Consider the following 18,421-nt stretch of genomic DNA (forward strand, 5'->3'; position numbering starts at 1 on the left):
AAAACTGCACCATGTTAATTGAATAATCATAAATTTCATTGTTCATAACATATATTTTAAATTATTCAATGGATGTGTTATAAGTTGTTTGATTGAATAAATACACAACGCCACGGATAGAGTGACCCATGCCCCCCACAAAGGGGGCTGACAGGGCTCTAGCGTAAGGGCCCGGGTTCAAGGGGGAGGCCCGGCGGTGCGGGTCAACCAGATAAGTGAGATAAACACAAATAACAAATTTGCTCAAATAGTAAAACAGGCTATTTTACTTCAAGAATATTAATATTTGAAAAAATGTGGTTGTGCAATGGAATGTTTGATAATTGTGTGTCGATACTCAACAACTCCATACTTCAAGTGGATGTATTCAAACATACAAAACTGAATACCCTTAATTTTTCCTCGAACACCATTTGAAAACGCGACTGTAGAGCGTCAAACTGCCTTTAACCATAGCGTAGAGCGTCAAACTGCCTTTAACCATAGCGATATGTAGGGGGGCCCGTCAAAGATCCTATGTGGGCCTACTTCAGGCAGCAAAATAACCTCAATGACAACATTACATCAAACACACTCACGCTGGCCAATGTTTATTAATCATATTTGCAAAATATATAAGTCCATCTTTTTTTCGTTTGTCTCCAATGGGGTTGCATTTAAGTATAACGTTGCATCTGACCGCAGACCTTTATTTTATTTTATTATTTATATTTATTTACATTAACATTATGTTTAATTTATTTACTACATAGTAAATTCAATTTCATATTAGAGTAATGCTGCCATTAATAAGTGACATCTGAAATTATATCGACAGTGGGTAAAATCTTACTAATTACTAAAATAAATCTGTTAAATTTCAGATAACATGTACAATGATTACAATATAGTTAGAAAATTAACAACAGTAACAGGCAGTTAGGATTCTTAAAGACTATTCAATAGTTTGTATACCTCTTACAAACTACATGTCTTAAGCTGACGGGGGCGGAGTCGCCATGTAGTTATTCTGCGGGGAGGCGCAAGCTTTAAGGAAGTGAAGAGCGGCGACATCCAAAAGATTGTAGACCAGATCTCGATTTATAAGCGGGTACTCGACGGATGATATCAATATTTTCAGTGTGTTTATTATTTCTTCTGTACCGATCAATGTGCATAATAGTGCTGTAAAAATACAATATTCATTTGACATAACATGTTTGATTGATGAAGAGTATAACATCTTTTATATCAGACTAATTCTCATAATAAGATACTATTCTACAAGATATTATTCAACATAATACTATAAGTAATTAACACTTTCTCCCACTGCTAATGAGGCCTAGCCTTCTCACCTTTGCACTGAATATTGAACCGGGGTCGAAACGTTTGATGCATAGCACCAAATGTGACGTGGTGGTATTGTAAATAACATTGTCACCTAAGCAATGTCATGAAAATATCTTGATACACTAGTAAATCATTAGGGGCCATCCCAAAGAGATCTACTATAATAAAAGATATTATAATATAAACTTTTCATATTGCAGCACTAAATTGGTAACAATAAAAAAGTTAATATTCTGTGTTAGTTGTGTGACATATGAAATGAAAATTGCTGCCTGCATTGATGGTCGGTTTTTCGTATTTACTTATGTAATGTAATTGCTATTTGATGAAATTGTTCACCTAAATCTGTATTTCCTAAATTCAAACATGATAATTCCTCAAACAGATTTGAGACCTTCTGTTTACTTTCCTGAGCCTCAACAGTGTATCTCTCAAAATCCTCCACGTGATGGTTAATTATATAAAAAAATAAAACATTTTTTTATCTCAGTACGGTGCTGGCAAATACAAAACAGAGCACAAGGTGAACCTCGGTACAAAAGAATCTGCAACGCGAAATGAGTTGTAACTGTTTTAATCATCAACCTTAATAACCGCCTTGTTAAGCTCGTCTTTCATATATTTAGGCTGTATCTTAATTACTTTTGAATATATACATAAACCTTGTACATGATTGTCTGAAATAATCTCAAAATGAAAAGAACAAGTATATAAGTTGTGCAAATGCATGACAAGTTAATGCCAAATTAATGTAAGTGGGTAAGTTATAAAAGATCAATAATTACTCGGTATTCTGTCCATAATGGTATCACATAATTCTTGTGTGGTAACTGCAGCTTTGGGTTCTTTGTTTTTATCTTCAGATGATGCTGTACTTGATTTAACACACTCCTTCGATAGCTCTCTAAAGTTTTCTATAATTTTTTCTTTAAGCCAACAGTTGAACACGGCTAAACTTTCTTGGAGCAACGATTCAACCATATCTGCAAACATGACAACTCATTATATATATTCACAAACAAAAAATAGCATCATTCAAAATCATGATCAAGTTAATGGGAGTATAGTGTTTCTAGAGGCATTTAGCAACAGAATATGAAGCATGCAATTTAATATGATTTACGGGTAATTGACATTATGAATAGAAATTTGTTGAATTCTAAATCCATATGAACTGAGCTTCGGTATGGTCATAAAAATAAATATAATGTTACAATGAGGCTTTACGGTTGTTTATCGCAATAGATTTTTAAGTTGTCACCGCGTATTCTTGTCTCAATGTTTCGGACTCATTATATCTAGCGGCACTTGTCAAGAGATAATATATTGTACTGTTGGTTATAGGAATGCAAACATTGCTCTAAGTGTGTTACGAAAACCAAATAGCTTTAAATTTTACTCATCAGTAAACTGTATGCTTCATATTCTGTAACAAGATATCTTCAGTATAACTTTTCCTTTACATAGGTTCAGTATTAAAGTAATTTATTAGTTAATGTTCAAGTGCTCAATCATTCTACAAAAGTAATATATTTTTGATGAAAGAATACATTACCTGCAACGGCTACACTAGCACATTTCATCATTGTGTCTTTTTGTAACACGCCGCCGAAGTTTTCTGCAACAAGTTCCAGACACATGCTCCAAAGTGGACAGCTATTCAAGACTTCAGACTCGTCTAGAAACGGGACAAAGTTGGTTTCATACATAAATTCATGTTTAGTTGAGTGTGATAAACTATTTGAAATTAAGTACTATTTTCAGATGGAAAAACAATTAATACCTAATTAAGAAAGAGGCCATTAAATATGTAAACAACACCATTGAGCAAGTAGCATCCAAGACAGCATATAAAAATAAAATAATACCGTGCTATGTTATAAATATTTCCCTGCCTTCTGGAAATTCCATTCATATGTCAAAACAAAATCACTGATTGCGGATAATCAACCATGGTAAAAGAAAATATCAATATTTACTACTTGATATTATTTCTGTCCTAAGATGGCAAAACATATGTCCGGTTTCTTGGTAAATTGAGTTATGTATACCTTCTTAGGTCTTATAGGTTGGAAGAAATTAGTTGTGTCAATATGTGATATTATGTCCATTGTTTGAATTTCTTTCAAAGTTTAAAATTGTTCTGAACATTTTAGGAAAACAGACAAATCGTGTTTTGACATCATACTACAGATTTAAAAACTATCATAAAAGGTTTTTCTTTGCTTAATAATGTTGTATGTGACTGAAGCAACATCTGGAAAAAAGACATGATATTGTGTTAAGACTAAAGTATTTTACCAGTTATGTATATAGTTATATTATGTTAAAAAAACTAAGGTCATTATGTATTTATTTTCTATTGTAATAAATAGAAAATATCTTTACTGAATGATCCAATGAAAGATGCAGTGATCTTCCTACCTAAGTCATCTGGAACTGAAGTGATGGGTCCCTCCTCTGCTAATGATCGAGGGGGCGCTTGCGGTCCGCCCAGAATCTCCAAAGAATCTTGTGCAGCTTCCACCACACAGAAGCCACGTCTCTCTACCAGTAAACGGCCTACTAATATGCTCACCTAGGACAAAATGACAATAAATTTATTTTAAATAAAATTAGTAATAGTGATTAGATGATTATACGTTCCATAGCTAAATGAAATATTACGATATATACCTATACGTGAAAACCGTATCTTAGGCCAGTATCTTAACCCTTTCCCGGCGACCGTATTCCAGTAGGATACAGCTAGTACGTAACACATGGGCGACCGTATAGCAGTCAGATACGCAAACCTTGACCTGTGGATAACGCAAGAAATATTTTTCATGCGGCATTGAGAATTTTATTAAAAAATAGCCCGATCCATCCGCCTACTTCCACCTATATAACTTTGTCAAACATATGTTGTTTTAATTTCATAAACATCGATCTTTCGAACCCTCTCGATCTATTGAGATTCGCCGGTACGATTGCATCAGTTCAAATCTACGCGGTATTTTACAGCGCCTGCGCACTAGGTATACAAAATATTTTCATTCGAGTTGAGTGTGCGCCGAGTGATTTATCGTGTCAAGTTGAATATTCACCGCGATCTTTACAACACCATGTTTGCGGGAATAAAATACAACCAAAAAACCGAACCTGTGTCGTCGAAATATTTATAAATATGTACTTGAACTTGTGTTCTGGATTATGTCATTTATTTTTATTACTCATGGTCATGTCGTCATGTGTCACCCCAATTGTTTGAAAGTCATAAATCGAGCTCATTATTGAAAGTCGTAAATATGTCGTAAAGATACGTCCACACGGAATGAAAAAATATAATATATTATTATATTTTAGTTAGGACGATTGCGAGTTTTACCAATAAATTACGAACTATATATAAAACGTATAAATAAACGTAAGTATAAAAAAAAACACAGGGTATACAACATAATAAATCATGGAATATTGACTTTTCAACTATATTACATATTATCTTTGTATGCAATTTAATGTTTATAAAATTTTAAAACCTCACGCGAAAAATGTTTTTATAGCACTTTTACAAGCACGCAGCAGATTTTACAAAATAAATATTGTTTTTTTTATAAAACATAAAACGACAATCACTAACATAACACAATGCTCAATAAAACTGAAAAGTTTAATCTAGTAAAAATCCAAATTACACTCAAAAAAGAACATAAGAAATTATTACAATATTTCAAACACTGTGGACTCAACTTTACGCGACCCATAAAACTTGTAATAATATGCGACACAATAAAAGCTATTATTTTCAATATTTTTAACGGCATTTTTAAGTGTTTCTAACATGACTAAAATAAAATTAGTGTCAGTGATTTATTTCTTTTCATTGGCGCACAATCACAATGACGCGTTTTTACGTCACAAACATGGCTTCGTAATTTTTCGGTACAAGGGACTATAGACGATTTTATTCAAGTATTCACAGCTAAATTCAACAATCGATTCTATTTTTTAGTGTGGCACTTCGAACCTTATGTATCTAGGCATGATAACAGTAATACGAGTTATTTTTAATTGCCGTATTTATCATAATACAGCGAAGCATAGCATTTAGAAAAATGGTACCGCAGAGAGGGCCCCTTTCATATTGAAACTGACGCGGCGGCCGGGTTAAACCAGTGAAAAATAAGCTACATTCTTGAATTTATAATTTAGGCCGTATCTTAAACCAATGAAAAATAAGCTACATTCTTGAATTTATAATTTTTTTTTATTACATACTCAGTTGATAAATTCATACCTACCTCATTGTTGTTAATTATAGACGGTAATGCATAACATGTTTTAGAAAGATAGATATTACGTGTACTTTTCACAAATTGATACATTGGCCCCAAAATTATGATTGCCCCACTATATAATATTCAATTGACATGAAATCCATTTTTTTCTTAAACATCAAAGCAATAATTTTTGTATGTAATACCTTTTGTTAAATTACGAATAATCTGTTGACAATAAATAAAGATGTTTTATGTTAATATGCTCACGTCTACATCCCCTTCCATGAAAACCCAATCGTTTTTTGGCTGATGATGCAGCCTCATAAAGTTATGTCCATTGACTCCCTCCGTGTGTCCCGACACAACATCAGACACGGAGTCCCCGCCCACTGCGGTTTTGATCGTATTAAAAACACCCGTTACAGTTCTCGTAAACAGCTTATCAAGCCTCTGCATATTGTTTACGTTTCCTGGAATCGCATTAGCGGTGGAGATCCCCCCTGCTTTGATGTACAAGGCTTCTTCGCCTTCCGCCAGCTCAATGGAGTTCTGCGAGAGGATAGTGAAACCGCCGTCCGATTCGAAGCTGGGCACTGAAGGGACTTCTTCAGATTTGGTAGGCTTTGCATTGCCGTTTTGGTGGATGGCAATGGCTTTGTGTGTCGGCGACGTGGTCGCTTGCGATGGTGTGTTTTGGGAGGGAGAGAGTTTGTTTTCGAGACTCGTTTGCGGTACCAAAGTTTGCCCATCAGATGACCTAAAAGAAAATAAATATTTTCATAAGCATTTTGCTTGTAAAGTATTGACAACAAATTATACATGTTTCAGGTTTGCAAAGTCAAAAGGGCGTAAGTGACATTTTGCAACATTACAGGTGAGCAATTTGAATTAATAAATTTATTGGTTTCTTTATACATTTTTCAGTAATTACTTTACCATTAAATAGTTGCAATTTCATCACGGAATAATATTCTCACCACATAAATAATTCTTTTATGTCAAAATGTCACTTACGCTTTGGCTTAGCAATCTCAATATAATGATTTTCTACCGAGAATTAACAGTAAATATTATTAAAGTAATCATTTGCCCATTAGATATTTTAAATAGTAGTCTGACTGAAGTCACCGGAGGCACGGATTGACTGACTTTAAATCTCAGAAAAACCAATGAAAATGATGCTTTTGCCATTTATTTAGCTCAACAATCCATTGAAATAATTCATAGTATTATAAACTATGAGTCAATAACTTCAATTTAGGGATAATATCTCCTGTTTGCATAACCATTTGTTTATCTATTTTTTAAATTAATTATATTTGTGCACTCATCTTGGGACTCAGGTCTTTTATGCAACCTATAAAACACTGAAATATATTCAATGGTTTTCGCATACATAATTTCAAGAATAACATGGAAATATATATTATATAATGACACATATATTATATATTTACATTGGAAACTTATTTCTGTGATTACAAGACTTTAAGGAATAAGTGAAATAATGTAACAAGAATCGTATATAATTACACGGGAGACACATCTCCAGTCTTCTGCTGAAGTAGACATCTTAATTTTGCAATGGTAGAAGCAAAATCGGCAGCCTCTTCGTATTCGTAATCTGGAGAGTCCCCACCAAGAATTAGCTCTAATTCCAATGAGCTTGGAATAGCGGTTGCCTCCCCCTTAACAAAATCAAACAATACTAGTTTATCATTCACAGCGATATAATATTCTTGTGTAATAGATATAGCAATCAAATTAAATTTTATGCAATGGTTCTAATAATGAAGATGCTTTATAGCTAAGAGCAACTTGTTTTAAAGGAGGCGAGAGAACAAAACTGTTCCACACGATCAATACAGTGACTCATAGTTCTGTAAAGGTGAACCACCAGACTGTAGTATCCGAGATTAATTTTGTGCAAATGTGCGAATGTGAATGTCGAATGTTTACTGTATCGATATTGAAATTTTATTTTACGATACATTAGCAGTGTGTCAAAGTAAACTAAAGAGACAAGATGTCACTTTATAGTTAACTATAATTGTCACCAGATGGTGGCCTCATAGTCTAGTGCGTAAAGCACCGGCTTTAAATATGAAGGCTCTCGGTTAAATTCCCCGTGAGGTCACAATATTTTTATGTGATTTTTTCAAAGTCTGGGTATTTGTGATTGTTTCACTTCTAGTTATTACTAACTTACACCAATGGTTCACAGCACAACTGTTATTTGGCCTCATGGCCTGTTGTAGTGTTAATAGTATATTAATGCAGATACTGAAAATTGTGCTTTTTTCTTGTTTATAATATTTTATGTGCTGAGCCCAATTTATTTACTCACTACACCGCACATATTGTGGTATTATATACTTAAATAAGAGTTTATGAATACTCAAATAGATTCCAACTAGGTATGTCCAGACTGTGAAAGGAATATGATTGAAAGCATGATGTATTTACCATTTCTTTGGGTCGGTCTTTGTCTCTTTGAAGAAGCAGCGAAGAGCTGTCTTGGCTTGTGACCTTTTGTTGCTTTACCAGTAAGTTGGGATGCGGTGCCATATTTCCAGACTTCACAACATCAAACTGATCAACTGAATAAATTAAAGTTTTAGAAATCAATCAAACGTAATATCGGATTTCAAATGTTTACATAAAGAAATGAGTGAATCTTATATTAACCCTTAGACTGCGTATGGCATGTAAACATGCCATAGACTTTATCTCGTATTTTTGACCAAACTAGAAGAGACACTTGTGGATAATATGCTTTAAAAATTAGTTCAAACCTTTAGGTAGACATATCAGGCAACAGATCATAAAAATGTCAAGTAAAACACAAGGAAATATATTTTTGAAAAGAACACTCGTTATTCAGTTGTTTGAATCGCGCGCCATTGCGAAGACGGGTGTACTAGATGCGTCACCAGGGTTATCAAAACAAAACATTGGTCATGCATCGAAAAGTGTGCATCGATAATATTTTTATTTACCTTTTAATTAATTATTATGATTACGTTAGTGTTATGTATTTTTTCTTAGTGATTTGTGATCTCGAAAGAAACATATTGAAGATTTGTTTTTAGTATTTTTTGTCATTATAAATATATGTGAAATAATTATTTCACCCGCCAAAATGTCACTACCACATAATATTATCGAAGAAATAATGCTGGAAAATATTTTATCGATGCACAGCTCTCCAGTAAATTTGTTTGGCTTTGTTCATTGTTCCATGTTTGATATTTACATTATTATAATGGGTAATAATTTATATTTTTTATGTGCCACGAAACTGTGTTAGCTCTGTTCACATGCCTGGCGATTATTCGACAGGCCCTTTGTACAATGAAAAAGCCGACGGCGCCTCATAAATTATATTATAATAGTATTTTAGCAGTGCGGTAATTATTTTTAGTGTTTTATTCTCCAAAACATCCTAATGAATAAGTGGATGACAACATTATTTTATGGTGACGAAAATAAATATAGGTTCAGAATTTGAAACGGTAATAAAATTTGAGTTTACGACTTACTAAATGCGATAAGCGATAACCCACTGATTATTCCACAAGTGATTTAGTAATATTTCTGTCATAGACCGTAACCAACTACACGGCAGCATGTATTCAACACAGCCCTATGTATAACAAATACAAACGCGTCGAATTGCTCGGTAGTATGTGTTGAAACCGTGTATGTGAAGACTGGACGGCCGCCATTTTGAACGCGCGGTCAAAGCTTGGATAATTTTTAGCGTCTTCACTTTCTTCGATTTATTTTAGTGAGAATGTAACGAATATAGTTTATTTCTTGGTGCATTTGGAATAACTGATATATAGTTCATCTAGTAATCTATTTTTTAATTTTGGAATCGATCTGTTTTAGCTGTAGTGACCGTTTTAACAGATCAGACTGAAAATAAATTCCCGCGAAAATGGCTCGCAGCGAAAGGGTTAATAAGTATTTTAAAGATATAAGAAAAGCGATAATGCACTGTGGTAATAATAATATAACCTTCATACCTTTAGGATTGTTTGCGTTAGAAACCATTTCATGTACATCAGATTTGATCTCTTCCGATTGGCTATTTTTTCTGCTAGATGAAAATACTTGTCCGATTGCCAATGATAGATTGGATGCATGGGATTCAGTGGTACTTTTCGGAAATGTCGAATTTTGAGATTTTTCCTACAAAAGCGGATCATCTTTTAGTAATTAAAATACACAATTATTCATTATTAATTATTATTATATGGATAGAATTAAAATAGTCTCAGCGTAGAATCAGATGCTGACCATTAAATTATTGGTTGACGAATCTTGTATATTTATGAGATTTTGGCCACAGTGTTTGCTTACTCGGTTCCATATAGTTCTATGTGAGGATATGTATATAATGAAATTAAGTGACAGATGATACTAATTTAGATGATAAATGTATAAAACCATGCAATAAAACTGGATCTAAATGCATAAATCCAATACATATGGAATGTTTGTACTATAAAAAGAGCCAAGATTAATTAGCGATACCTGGGGAGTATCTTGCAAGCCGGTGAGTCGAAGGCCTTTCCGTAAGCCGGCCATACCCATGTCCAATATCCCCTCCATAACGCCTGCAGCTTCATCCTGGATTACACAAAAGATCAATTTTATTATCTGACTATACTTGAGTATAATATTATTTGTAAGAATTGATTCAAAAATTAATTTAATAAAATTTCATTTCTACGTTTACAGGAGTGTACATTCAAGTCGGTGTTTAGTTTTGTGATAAGGATTTGCATCTTTGCCGAACTATCAGTGATGGAGTCGTATGCTTGGATAACATGTGCAAATTTATGAAGAACATTAAACAATGGGTGGTAGTGTTAATATTTATAATTAGTGAAAGGTAATTTGATTTGTTGATAAGTATATTGGACTGGCAATGAAGTGCTTAGCGTCTTCGCAGACTCATGTGGAGTGATTTGAAGTGTTACCATCAATAAAAATCGATCATATTGATTATACTCTTGTATTAGTGACATTTGATTAATATTGTTGTGAATCTCTCAAAGATGGATATTAATTTATTAATAAAACAGGTAAAATAACAGTACATTTTTGATTTTGTATTGCATAAGATCGCTAAAGCATTAGTAACATCGAAACATCGCATCTAACAGTATGTCAAAAAGAGAACTGAAAACTCAAAAAAGCATATAATCAACATTAATTTATAAAAATAAAGTAATAGCCTTTATGGGAAATCCAACCAAATACTTTGCCACGTCTACAATAAATTAATATCTCTTATTATATTACTTACTTGCATTTAAAGAGGTACAATAATCTCAATCAACAATATTTACCTACACACCTTGAAATAAATATTGTTATTACTATATATTTGTTATTTCGGCACCCCAGTTTCAGCTTGTGCAGTATAATATTAGTCACGAATTAAGTCTGAAGACTTTAACCAATTGATAAAATATGGCAATGCCTACTGGAGACCAAAAATTCACTTTACCCTTATAATAAATTAGAAACGGGGAAACATTTGTCATTCGGGCTTTTGAAAACCATTCGACCGTGTTTAGGAAAAAGGGCGTAACCCTCACAGAACAAATTTTACAGGAGGGGCAAAAAACGTTTTTTTAAATGATTTTAGTTTAATATTTTTTTAAAAAATAGGCACATACATTGGGTGCATGATGATTGATGATTTGGTGTAATATCTTTTCGATCTAACAGTAATTAAAGAAGTTATTACAGAAAAATTATTAAAATTGAGTGTAAATGCTTTTTCCCTTAAATTAAAGGTCAATTAAAACCTGAATTTAGATAATAATTTGGCATATTCGGCTTACTTCCTTTTTACAGAATGTGTATTAAGTTGTATACATTGTTAATATCTAATAAAAGCACGGTTACGCCCTTTTTCCTAAAAGAAAGATATTACTTACATATTTTATGATTAGTTTTAATTAATTGTAATACATTAAGATCATTATTATAATATATTTTAGATATCTTTAAAAAAATTGTCAATAAATTGAAAAAAAAACTATGATTAAATAATCATGACAACACGTCACGTACAGTGACAATTAGTTTTTTTATACTATTAATTGCTTTGAGCATCAACTACAGCTTAGTTCACATAGATTGGACTGTGTACTTGGATACAATAAAACCTTTTTAATTCAACCAACCATAATTCGAATCAATCAATATATTTACGAAATATAATTTATTTATATTTTATTTACAATAATTCTTGATTCAAAATTTTGATTTTCGAATTACTATAGTTTTACTGTTGTCAAATTTACCTGTCACATTTAAACAATATAGCTCAGTCATTTGCCATGAATAAAGAGAACATAAAAACTATTACTTTACTTATGCGTAAGGATATTGATGTTGTATTGAACATAAATAAGACCTGACTTGCCGCCCGAGCCCGACATGCAACAGTACATCGCAGGCAGCCATTTTGCATTAAGAGTTGCCAGCCTTAAACATCATGCTTCCAACACAGCTGAAAAACTCTAATCGGAAAGTAAGTTGGTGAAAAGAAGAGACAGAGATGAGACTTCCACAACTAACAGAACATTTATTTCTCTATTTGGCACGATCACAGACATCCAACTATGTCCCACAAACCTGCAGGTCACCAATTTTGTTCTTTGCTTGACTGACTGTATTTTTTGAGATATTTTGCAGTTCCTTCATGTTGTGAATGCTCAAGGGCTTTGCTATGTTAAAATTAGATAAGGTGTTTGAAGTATTAGTTTGTACCATGCTTTTCGGGGGACTTTCTTCAGTTAAGTCCATATCAAGAGTGTCCTCCTCACCTGTAATAAATAAAACAAAACAATGAAAACAAAACCTGCCATTTGATAGGCGAATTATATAAAATTATAACACATAATATATTACATAGATCAAGGGGCTCAAAGCACTATTGGTACATTAGGATACACAGCACACAAAGTAAGAATATATTATAAGAAAAAAAAATCACAAAAAGCCACCCCCATTTAGTGAGATAATTGCTTTTTATCACATAATTTGTACACGGAAGGGTAAGGGTAAAAAGATTTTCTACATAAGTTTTTTTAAGTGAGACAGGATGGGTGGTATTTTTTTATGGCATATATTTTCATATCACGAATAAAAGCAATCAATTATTATTAAAAATGACATTACTAGGGTACAAATAATTATCAATGATGGTAACTTGGCCATTCACTTTGTTAAAACGGTACTTCAGTGAAACGGCAAATAATTTTCAACTATAGGTGCGACGAAATTTCGGACTGGCTGGCAATCGGAGAGCAAAAGTCGAGCTGTGAACACGTCAATTTGTTTTGTGATGGTGACGGGGGAATTAATTCTTAAACCGTGTAAAGATGACTAAAAAACGTTACCCATTTACTTGAAAAAGAAAACATATCAATGAATATATTATTATTATTAGTAATAGAACAATAAACATAACATTAAATGGACGCATGTTGACTTTTTATGACAAATTATGTTTTGTTCTGCACGCGTCATTTGCACAATCTTCGCATCACATAGTCACAATCGTTTTAGACCGTGCCCCAGTATAGCCTTAATTTTAGTACATAGGTGTGTCTACTGTGATACAATGATTACATTATCATGGTAGGTACATGTAATAAAATAGTTTGCGATGAATGTGGATAGATACCCGTCTACAATTCGAGTGCTTAAAGTCAGACAACGTTATCTACAAAAAAGTGTTTTTTTTTTTTTTTTGAGATAACGTTATTTTACATTTACGGCTACATGATAGTCAAACAACGTTATGTCAATCTTTTCTAATTTTTTATTAAATCGTCAGTAAAGTTTAACGCTAACTACATAAGTTACCCTTATTTTCATATTTTTTAAAAACTATCCCTATAAATTTTAACATCATCATAAGCAAGATAAATGTGCAATACACAATAAATTATAAAATATTAACATTAGGTTTTAAATAAACATTTCCCTTGTTGAGTTACAAGAATCTAAAATAACGATTTTTGGCTCTCCTGTAAAGTTGCACTTTTGTAGATAGTGTTGTTTGACACTAAGCTCTCGAATTATGACTAAGCATTGAATTATTTATGTTTTTACGATTGTTTAACGAAAAGATTCAGGAAGGTTACTATTAATTTGTATAGCATACATATTGATAGTAAATTCAAGATTACTTGAATTGAGTCAACAGTTTTCAATAACAAGTGGCTACTTCAATAATACATAATATTTACAGTCCTTGTGTATTAGTTTTTTGTGTCATTAAAAGTGATAAATGATATTCTTTACTATTTTCAATGCAACTTTACGAAAATAACTCTGATGTGAATAAAATTGTAAAATTAATAATCACATTAATTTCATGATAAGCACTGAATCATAACACCTGATATTTATATTATTATGTATCATTTAAAATTAACAATATGTCTGGCAATGTATTGTTATGACTTTAGTTGTAATGTATTCAATAGTATATTATGTCACTCAAGGCTCTGGAGACGAATTATGATATATGAAATCAAATACAACAAAATAACATTTATAAGCATTTTAATTATTAATCAATATGCATCTAAAACAAACGAGAATGATAAGAATTTTTAACCCGAAGATAAATATACAATTAGGGAAAAAGGCTTATAAAATCAGGGTCAAAGAACTCATTATTGTATGTATTTTTATCTAATTCATTTCAAATTCTGTATGTGAAAGTAAAAGGGAGATAAATCTAAAATCACTATGTTTCAAGAGAGTCGAAAGGAGATTTGGACCACTTTGTATCAGAAATCTTGTATGGAACTTAGTAATTCAGAGGCATTGATTAATCTCGTTGATTTTCTCTTATTTATGCACATGTTCATTATGGGTCGTCTGGTATATTCGACTCGTTTTTATTTTTTAAGACTACTTATCGCCCTTTTCCTTCCGCACACAGAATTATCTAGAATAATTAATATCAGCTGAAGCTTTTGTTTTATTAAGCAATTTATTTAATTGTATGTCTTATAATTCCGTTACTAGATATCTTTAATACTTATTATACACTCCAGTTTAAGTAAAAATGAGTAATGACAACAAGTTTATCACTTATTCTGATTTGGAAAGCAAGCTTGATGATACAGTATCCTAATCATCATCCGATACAAATGAAATTAAAATAATTTAAAATATTGATGATAATTTTTTCAATGTTTACAGTGATTTGTGTAAAAGGGAATAATAATGAAATATGACAAAACAAATAATAATGTATCATATGATTTCCATATTGTACAGACCTAATACATTTTTCTATTTCGAGCAATCATTAGTTTTAGATTCCTTTATTAAAAATTGGCAAGTAAGGAAAAACCGGTTCTTCATAAAAATTAATGCAAAATATGGAAAGTTTAAAATCAATAATATTACCAAACCACAACCCGTGAGCCGTCTTAGTTGACGATCCAGTAGACGGTGCGTGGGGACTCCAAGCTTCGTTGCTATCTTTCTCGTCAGCCTCCCAAAGGCGTCCTAATCGGGCCTCGAATCCCATATCCCCGTCCAAAGAAGCCAGTAAGTCTTGTCCGAGGCTGACACACTCCAAATCCAAATCGTTATTCCAAGTCTTCACACTTCCTTCGACAACTCTATCATAAATCTTTACTTCCCCGGTGTTTTTTGGTTTATTATGAACGGACTTGGGCGACCCTTCGTTGAGACTGCTGGAAGACGAGTTCATGATGTCTATCGGCTGAGTTGATTTCTTTGGAATAGACATTTCTCGCTGCTCTGATCCGTTCTTTTGATTGTTAATATTTGGTGTAATGATATTTTGCATGATGTTTTTTGTAGATGTCTCTTCTAATTCGGCCCGCTGTAAAATGGGTGCCGTCGTATTGGATATCATTTTAGACAGAGCCGACTCGATTGAAGTTGTCATGACACTTCCATTTGTCGAATCACTATTGGCTACATCTGATTTATCAGTTTCAATAAGCTCTGTTAACGCATCTGTAGCAACAGTGAAACTTTTATCATCACTAGTGGTTATGGATATTTGTGAATCGGGTGCGATTGATTCCTTATTGTTGGAATGAAGACCATTATTATATTTATCTGGCAGAGTATTTTGAGAAGTTATTTTCAATAACTGATATTTTAACCATTTCGGATTGCACAAAAATGTTAAAACAAAATACTCAAGACGCTTGGATAAAATAGATGATAAAAGCTGAGCATGAGGAGTTCCCCAAAGTTCCCACGGTAGAAGCTCCTTCAGTATAGCACGAGTCAGCAATAGGCAATGGCTTTGCGTTGATTTTCCTCTGCTCAGCAGCGAGTTAGAATCTCTTTGGGCAGACGTTGGATGGGTATTCTTGTAATACTCTTCGATGCTTCCTTTTCCGTTTCTGGTGAATCGTTTCAAAGCTCTTCGGTATTCCCTGCAATGCTTCAGCAACATTCCCAGAGAGTCCGAGTATAGATGGATAGCATCGACATTCACTGACACCTGGTAAAGGAAACATGTCATTACACATTTGAAGACCGTAAAGAATTATTGAATTATCATTAAAAGTGGAGTGAATAAACAAATTTTGCTTTTTACAACTATGCATTTTTATTCAACCTTTTATAACTTTCGACCAAACCAAACCTAATCTTAGTTTGTGATAATGATGTATCGAAATGTATAAAAATATCAAACTTTAAATTCACAATTATTTGAAGATTGAAAAGCACCTGTGCCGACAGAAAAATGTATTTAATATAATTGTCAACATGGGAAAAACTGTTTCAGCCAAAAAAAAAAATGATAATTGGACATCCAGTCATCTGCGGCACTATATAACTCTAGATCAGAAATCGGCAACCTTTTTGCGTTTGCGTGAATGCTTTTTCTCACCTTACCTATCTGAATAGGTATTTTCCCTGGCTCGCTCTCTTCTAGACATTGACTTAGATAATTATGTTTTCTCACATGAGTTACGGGTAAATCAAGACAAATATAGGTACAAGTCGGTTATGTGGAAGCCAGCATCAAACACATTTTGAAAATAACCGATATACTGGATTATTTGTTAGGTTGGGTTAGTTTAGGTTAGGTTAAGTTAGGTTTTCATTCTCGAAATTCATGAATTTTGACAAAATCGGCTATGACTATTAGTGCGGTTCCCGCCTGACTTTCCCATAGCCGAATTGTACCCAAATATATATTGTAATTGACATGCTTAGAAGGATAGGATATTTACCTGAAAAACCTTTGACACCATTTGATCGAGCAACTCTTTGCAAGCAAATGGAAAGGCAATTTCTTTTGACACATATTCCGAATACCATGCCCATATACAACGTCGTTCTATAACGCTCGCAATAATGCTCATATCAGCATAACATGACGGATTATTGGCATCTTTTGTTTCTTCCTTCTCAGTAATGCTTTTGTTTCCTAATATCTTTTTCAAATTTGGAATCAAGAGAAAAAGATAGTTTATTCTTGAATATTTCGATACTCCCGTCGCCGTGTCATATTTTAGGGGAATATTTTCACTCAGAAGAAATTGAATGTCTCGCGATGTCAGCCATATGGATGTCACTATAATAACCAATATGTAGAGAATTAAGCAAACGTTGTAGAACACACTGTGAACGGCCAAACTTATTAAACTTGTAATGCCTATCGCTCCTAGGGAAACAATTATAAATCTTTCGCACCAATTGTGCTGCCAAATCATTTTGACAGTATAGATTTATCTTATTTCATTGATTTAAAAATTAGTAGTATAGTAAATAATCTCAAATGGAGATAATTACTAAAATATATTCTATAGACGCAAGGATAGCGATTATGTATACTACATCATTGCACCAAATAACTATTAGTTAACTGCGAAAAATCGTTTTATAAATATTTTATTAATCAAAAATTTGACGTCTACTATCATAGCATTCATAGACAATAATGATATACATAGATAATATACGTCATAGACTAAATATACGTAAAAATATAATATAATATAGAAATAAATTTTTGGAGAATACTTTTTCATAGTTTTATATGTAAATGAAAAAAATATTAATAATAATTAATATTTTGTGCCATTCTGTCAAACTAGATTGATACCTAGGAGTCCAATCTCTTTGCTTGTGAAAGCCATAAAATGACAAATTCTGGTGAAAAACCTTATAAAATGCAATGTATATTCATATACCTAAATGCGTGCGACTTAGTTGTCTTAAAAGACATGAAATGAATATATACATAATATATAGAACATACTCGTGAAAAATCATATAAATGCAATCTATGTTCATTTGGATGCTCGCGACGGAGTAATCTTCAAGCACGTCATGTAAAAATACAAAATGAAAGGAGTTTTACCTACCAATAAAACTCTTATTATTCATGTTGACTTTGAAGTCCTTGAGATAGGGTTTGCTCTTTCTTCTTCGCGTGAGGTTATATTCTACTTATTTATTTTCCTTTTTCTTGTCGTTGGTCATTCCTCCGTTTTTATTTACTGGTCATACCCGCGCGTCCATTTTTTATGTATTTAGTTTGGGATCCTTTTGTCTTCATTATGATATGACTCAAGGAACCAGGTAGAAGTTACCTGGACTTCAAAGTCAACATGAATAATAAGAGTTTTATTGGTAGGTAAAACTCCTTTCATTATTCGAATTTGACTTTGAAGTCCTTGAGATATCTGTTTGTTATCACCTGCACCGTGATTTCCTAACTATCGACTCGTGTGGCACCAGACGACATGACGTAATTGTGACGTCAGCCC

The 18,421-nt window shown here is 32.8% G+C and overlaps 1 protein-coding gene across 2 annotated transcripts; it reads right to left on the reverse strand.

Moving 5' to 3' along the window:
• Nucleotides 1–717: 717 nt before the first annotated feature.
• On the reverse strand, nucleotides 718–17,596 carry LOC147077737 (uncharacterized). 2 transcript variants are annotated; one of them, XM_085960654.1, is made up of 12 exons: nucleotides 16,880–17,596; nucleotides 15,060–16,140; nucleotides 12,261–12,451; nucleotides 10,140–10,235; nucleotides 9,629–9,794; nucleotides 8,064–8,197; nucleotides 7,131–7,285; nucleotides 5,865–6,354; nucleotides 3,757–3,910; nucleotides 2,888–3,010; nucleotides 2,118–2,315; nucleotides 718–1,164 (listed from the first exon to the last, which is right to left on the reverse strand). In XM_085960654.1, exons 1-12 carry the CDS (start codon nucleotides 17,360–17,362, stop codon nucleotides 974–976), a joined length of 3,462 nt encoding a protein of 1,153 aa, XP_085816780.1. In that variant the 5' UTR covers nucleotides 17,363–17,596; the 3' UTR covers nucleotides 718–973. The 2 variants fall into 2 exon arrangements, with proteins under 2 accessions (XP_085816780.1, XP_085816781.1); XM_085960655.1 differs by having other exon boundaries at nucleotides 12,396–12,451; nucleotides 16,880–17,575.
• Between the last annotated feature and the right edge of the window lie 825 nt (nucleotides 17,597–18,421).

Source organism: Rhyacophila brunnea, unplaced genomic scaffold (genome assembly GCF_057557595.1).
Source record: "Rhyacophila brunnea isolate RB1 unplaced genomic scaffold, BYU_Rbru_1.0 scaffold_12, whole genome shotgun sequence".
NCBI classification, from domain to species: Eukaryota; Metazoa; Arthropoda; class Insecta; order Trichoptera; family Rhyacophilidae; genus Rhyacophila; species Rhyacophila brunnea.

Coding starts and splice junctions, on each gene's coding strand:
- LOC147077737 (XM_085960654.1), bottom strand. CDS start 17,362: ATGATTTGGCAGCACAATTGGTGCGAAAGATTTATAATTGTTTCCCTA. Junction 10,236..12,260: donor ACAAAATTGGTGACCTGCAG/GTTTGTGGGACA, acceptor TGTGTAATCCAG/GATGAAGCTGCAGGCGTTAT. Junction 7,286..8,063: donor AAGACCGACCCAAAGAAATG/GTAAATACATCA, acceptor GATTTTGTTAAG/GGGGAGGCAACCGCTATTCC.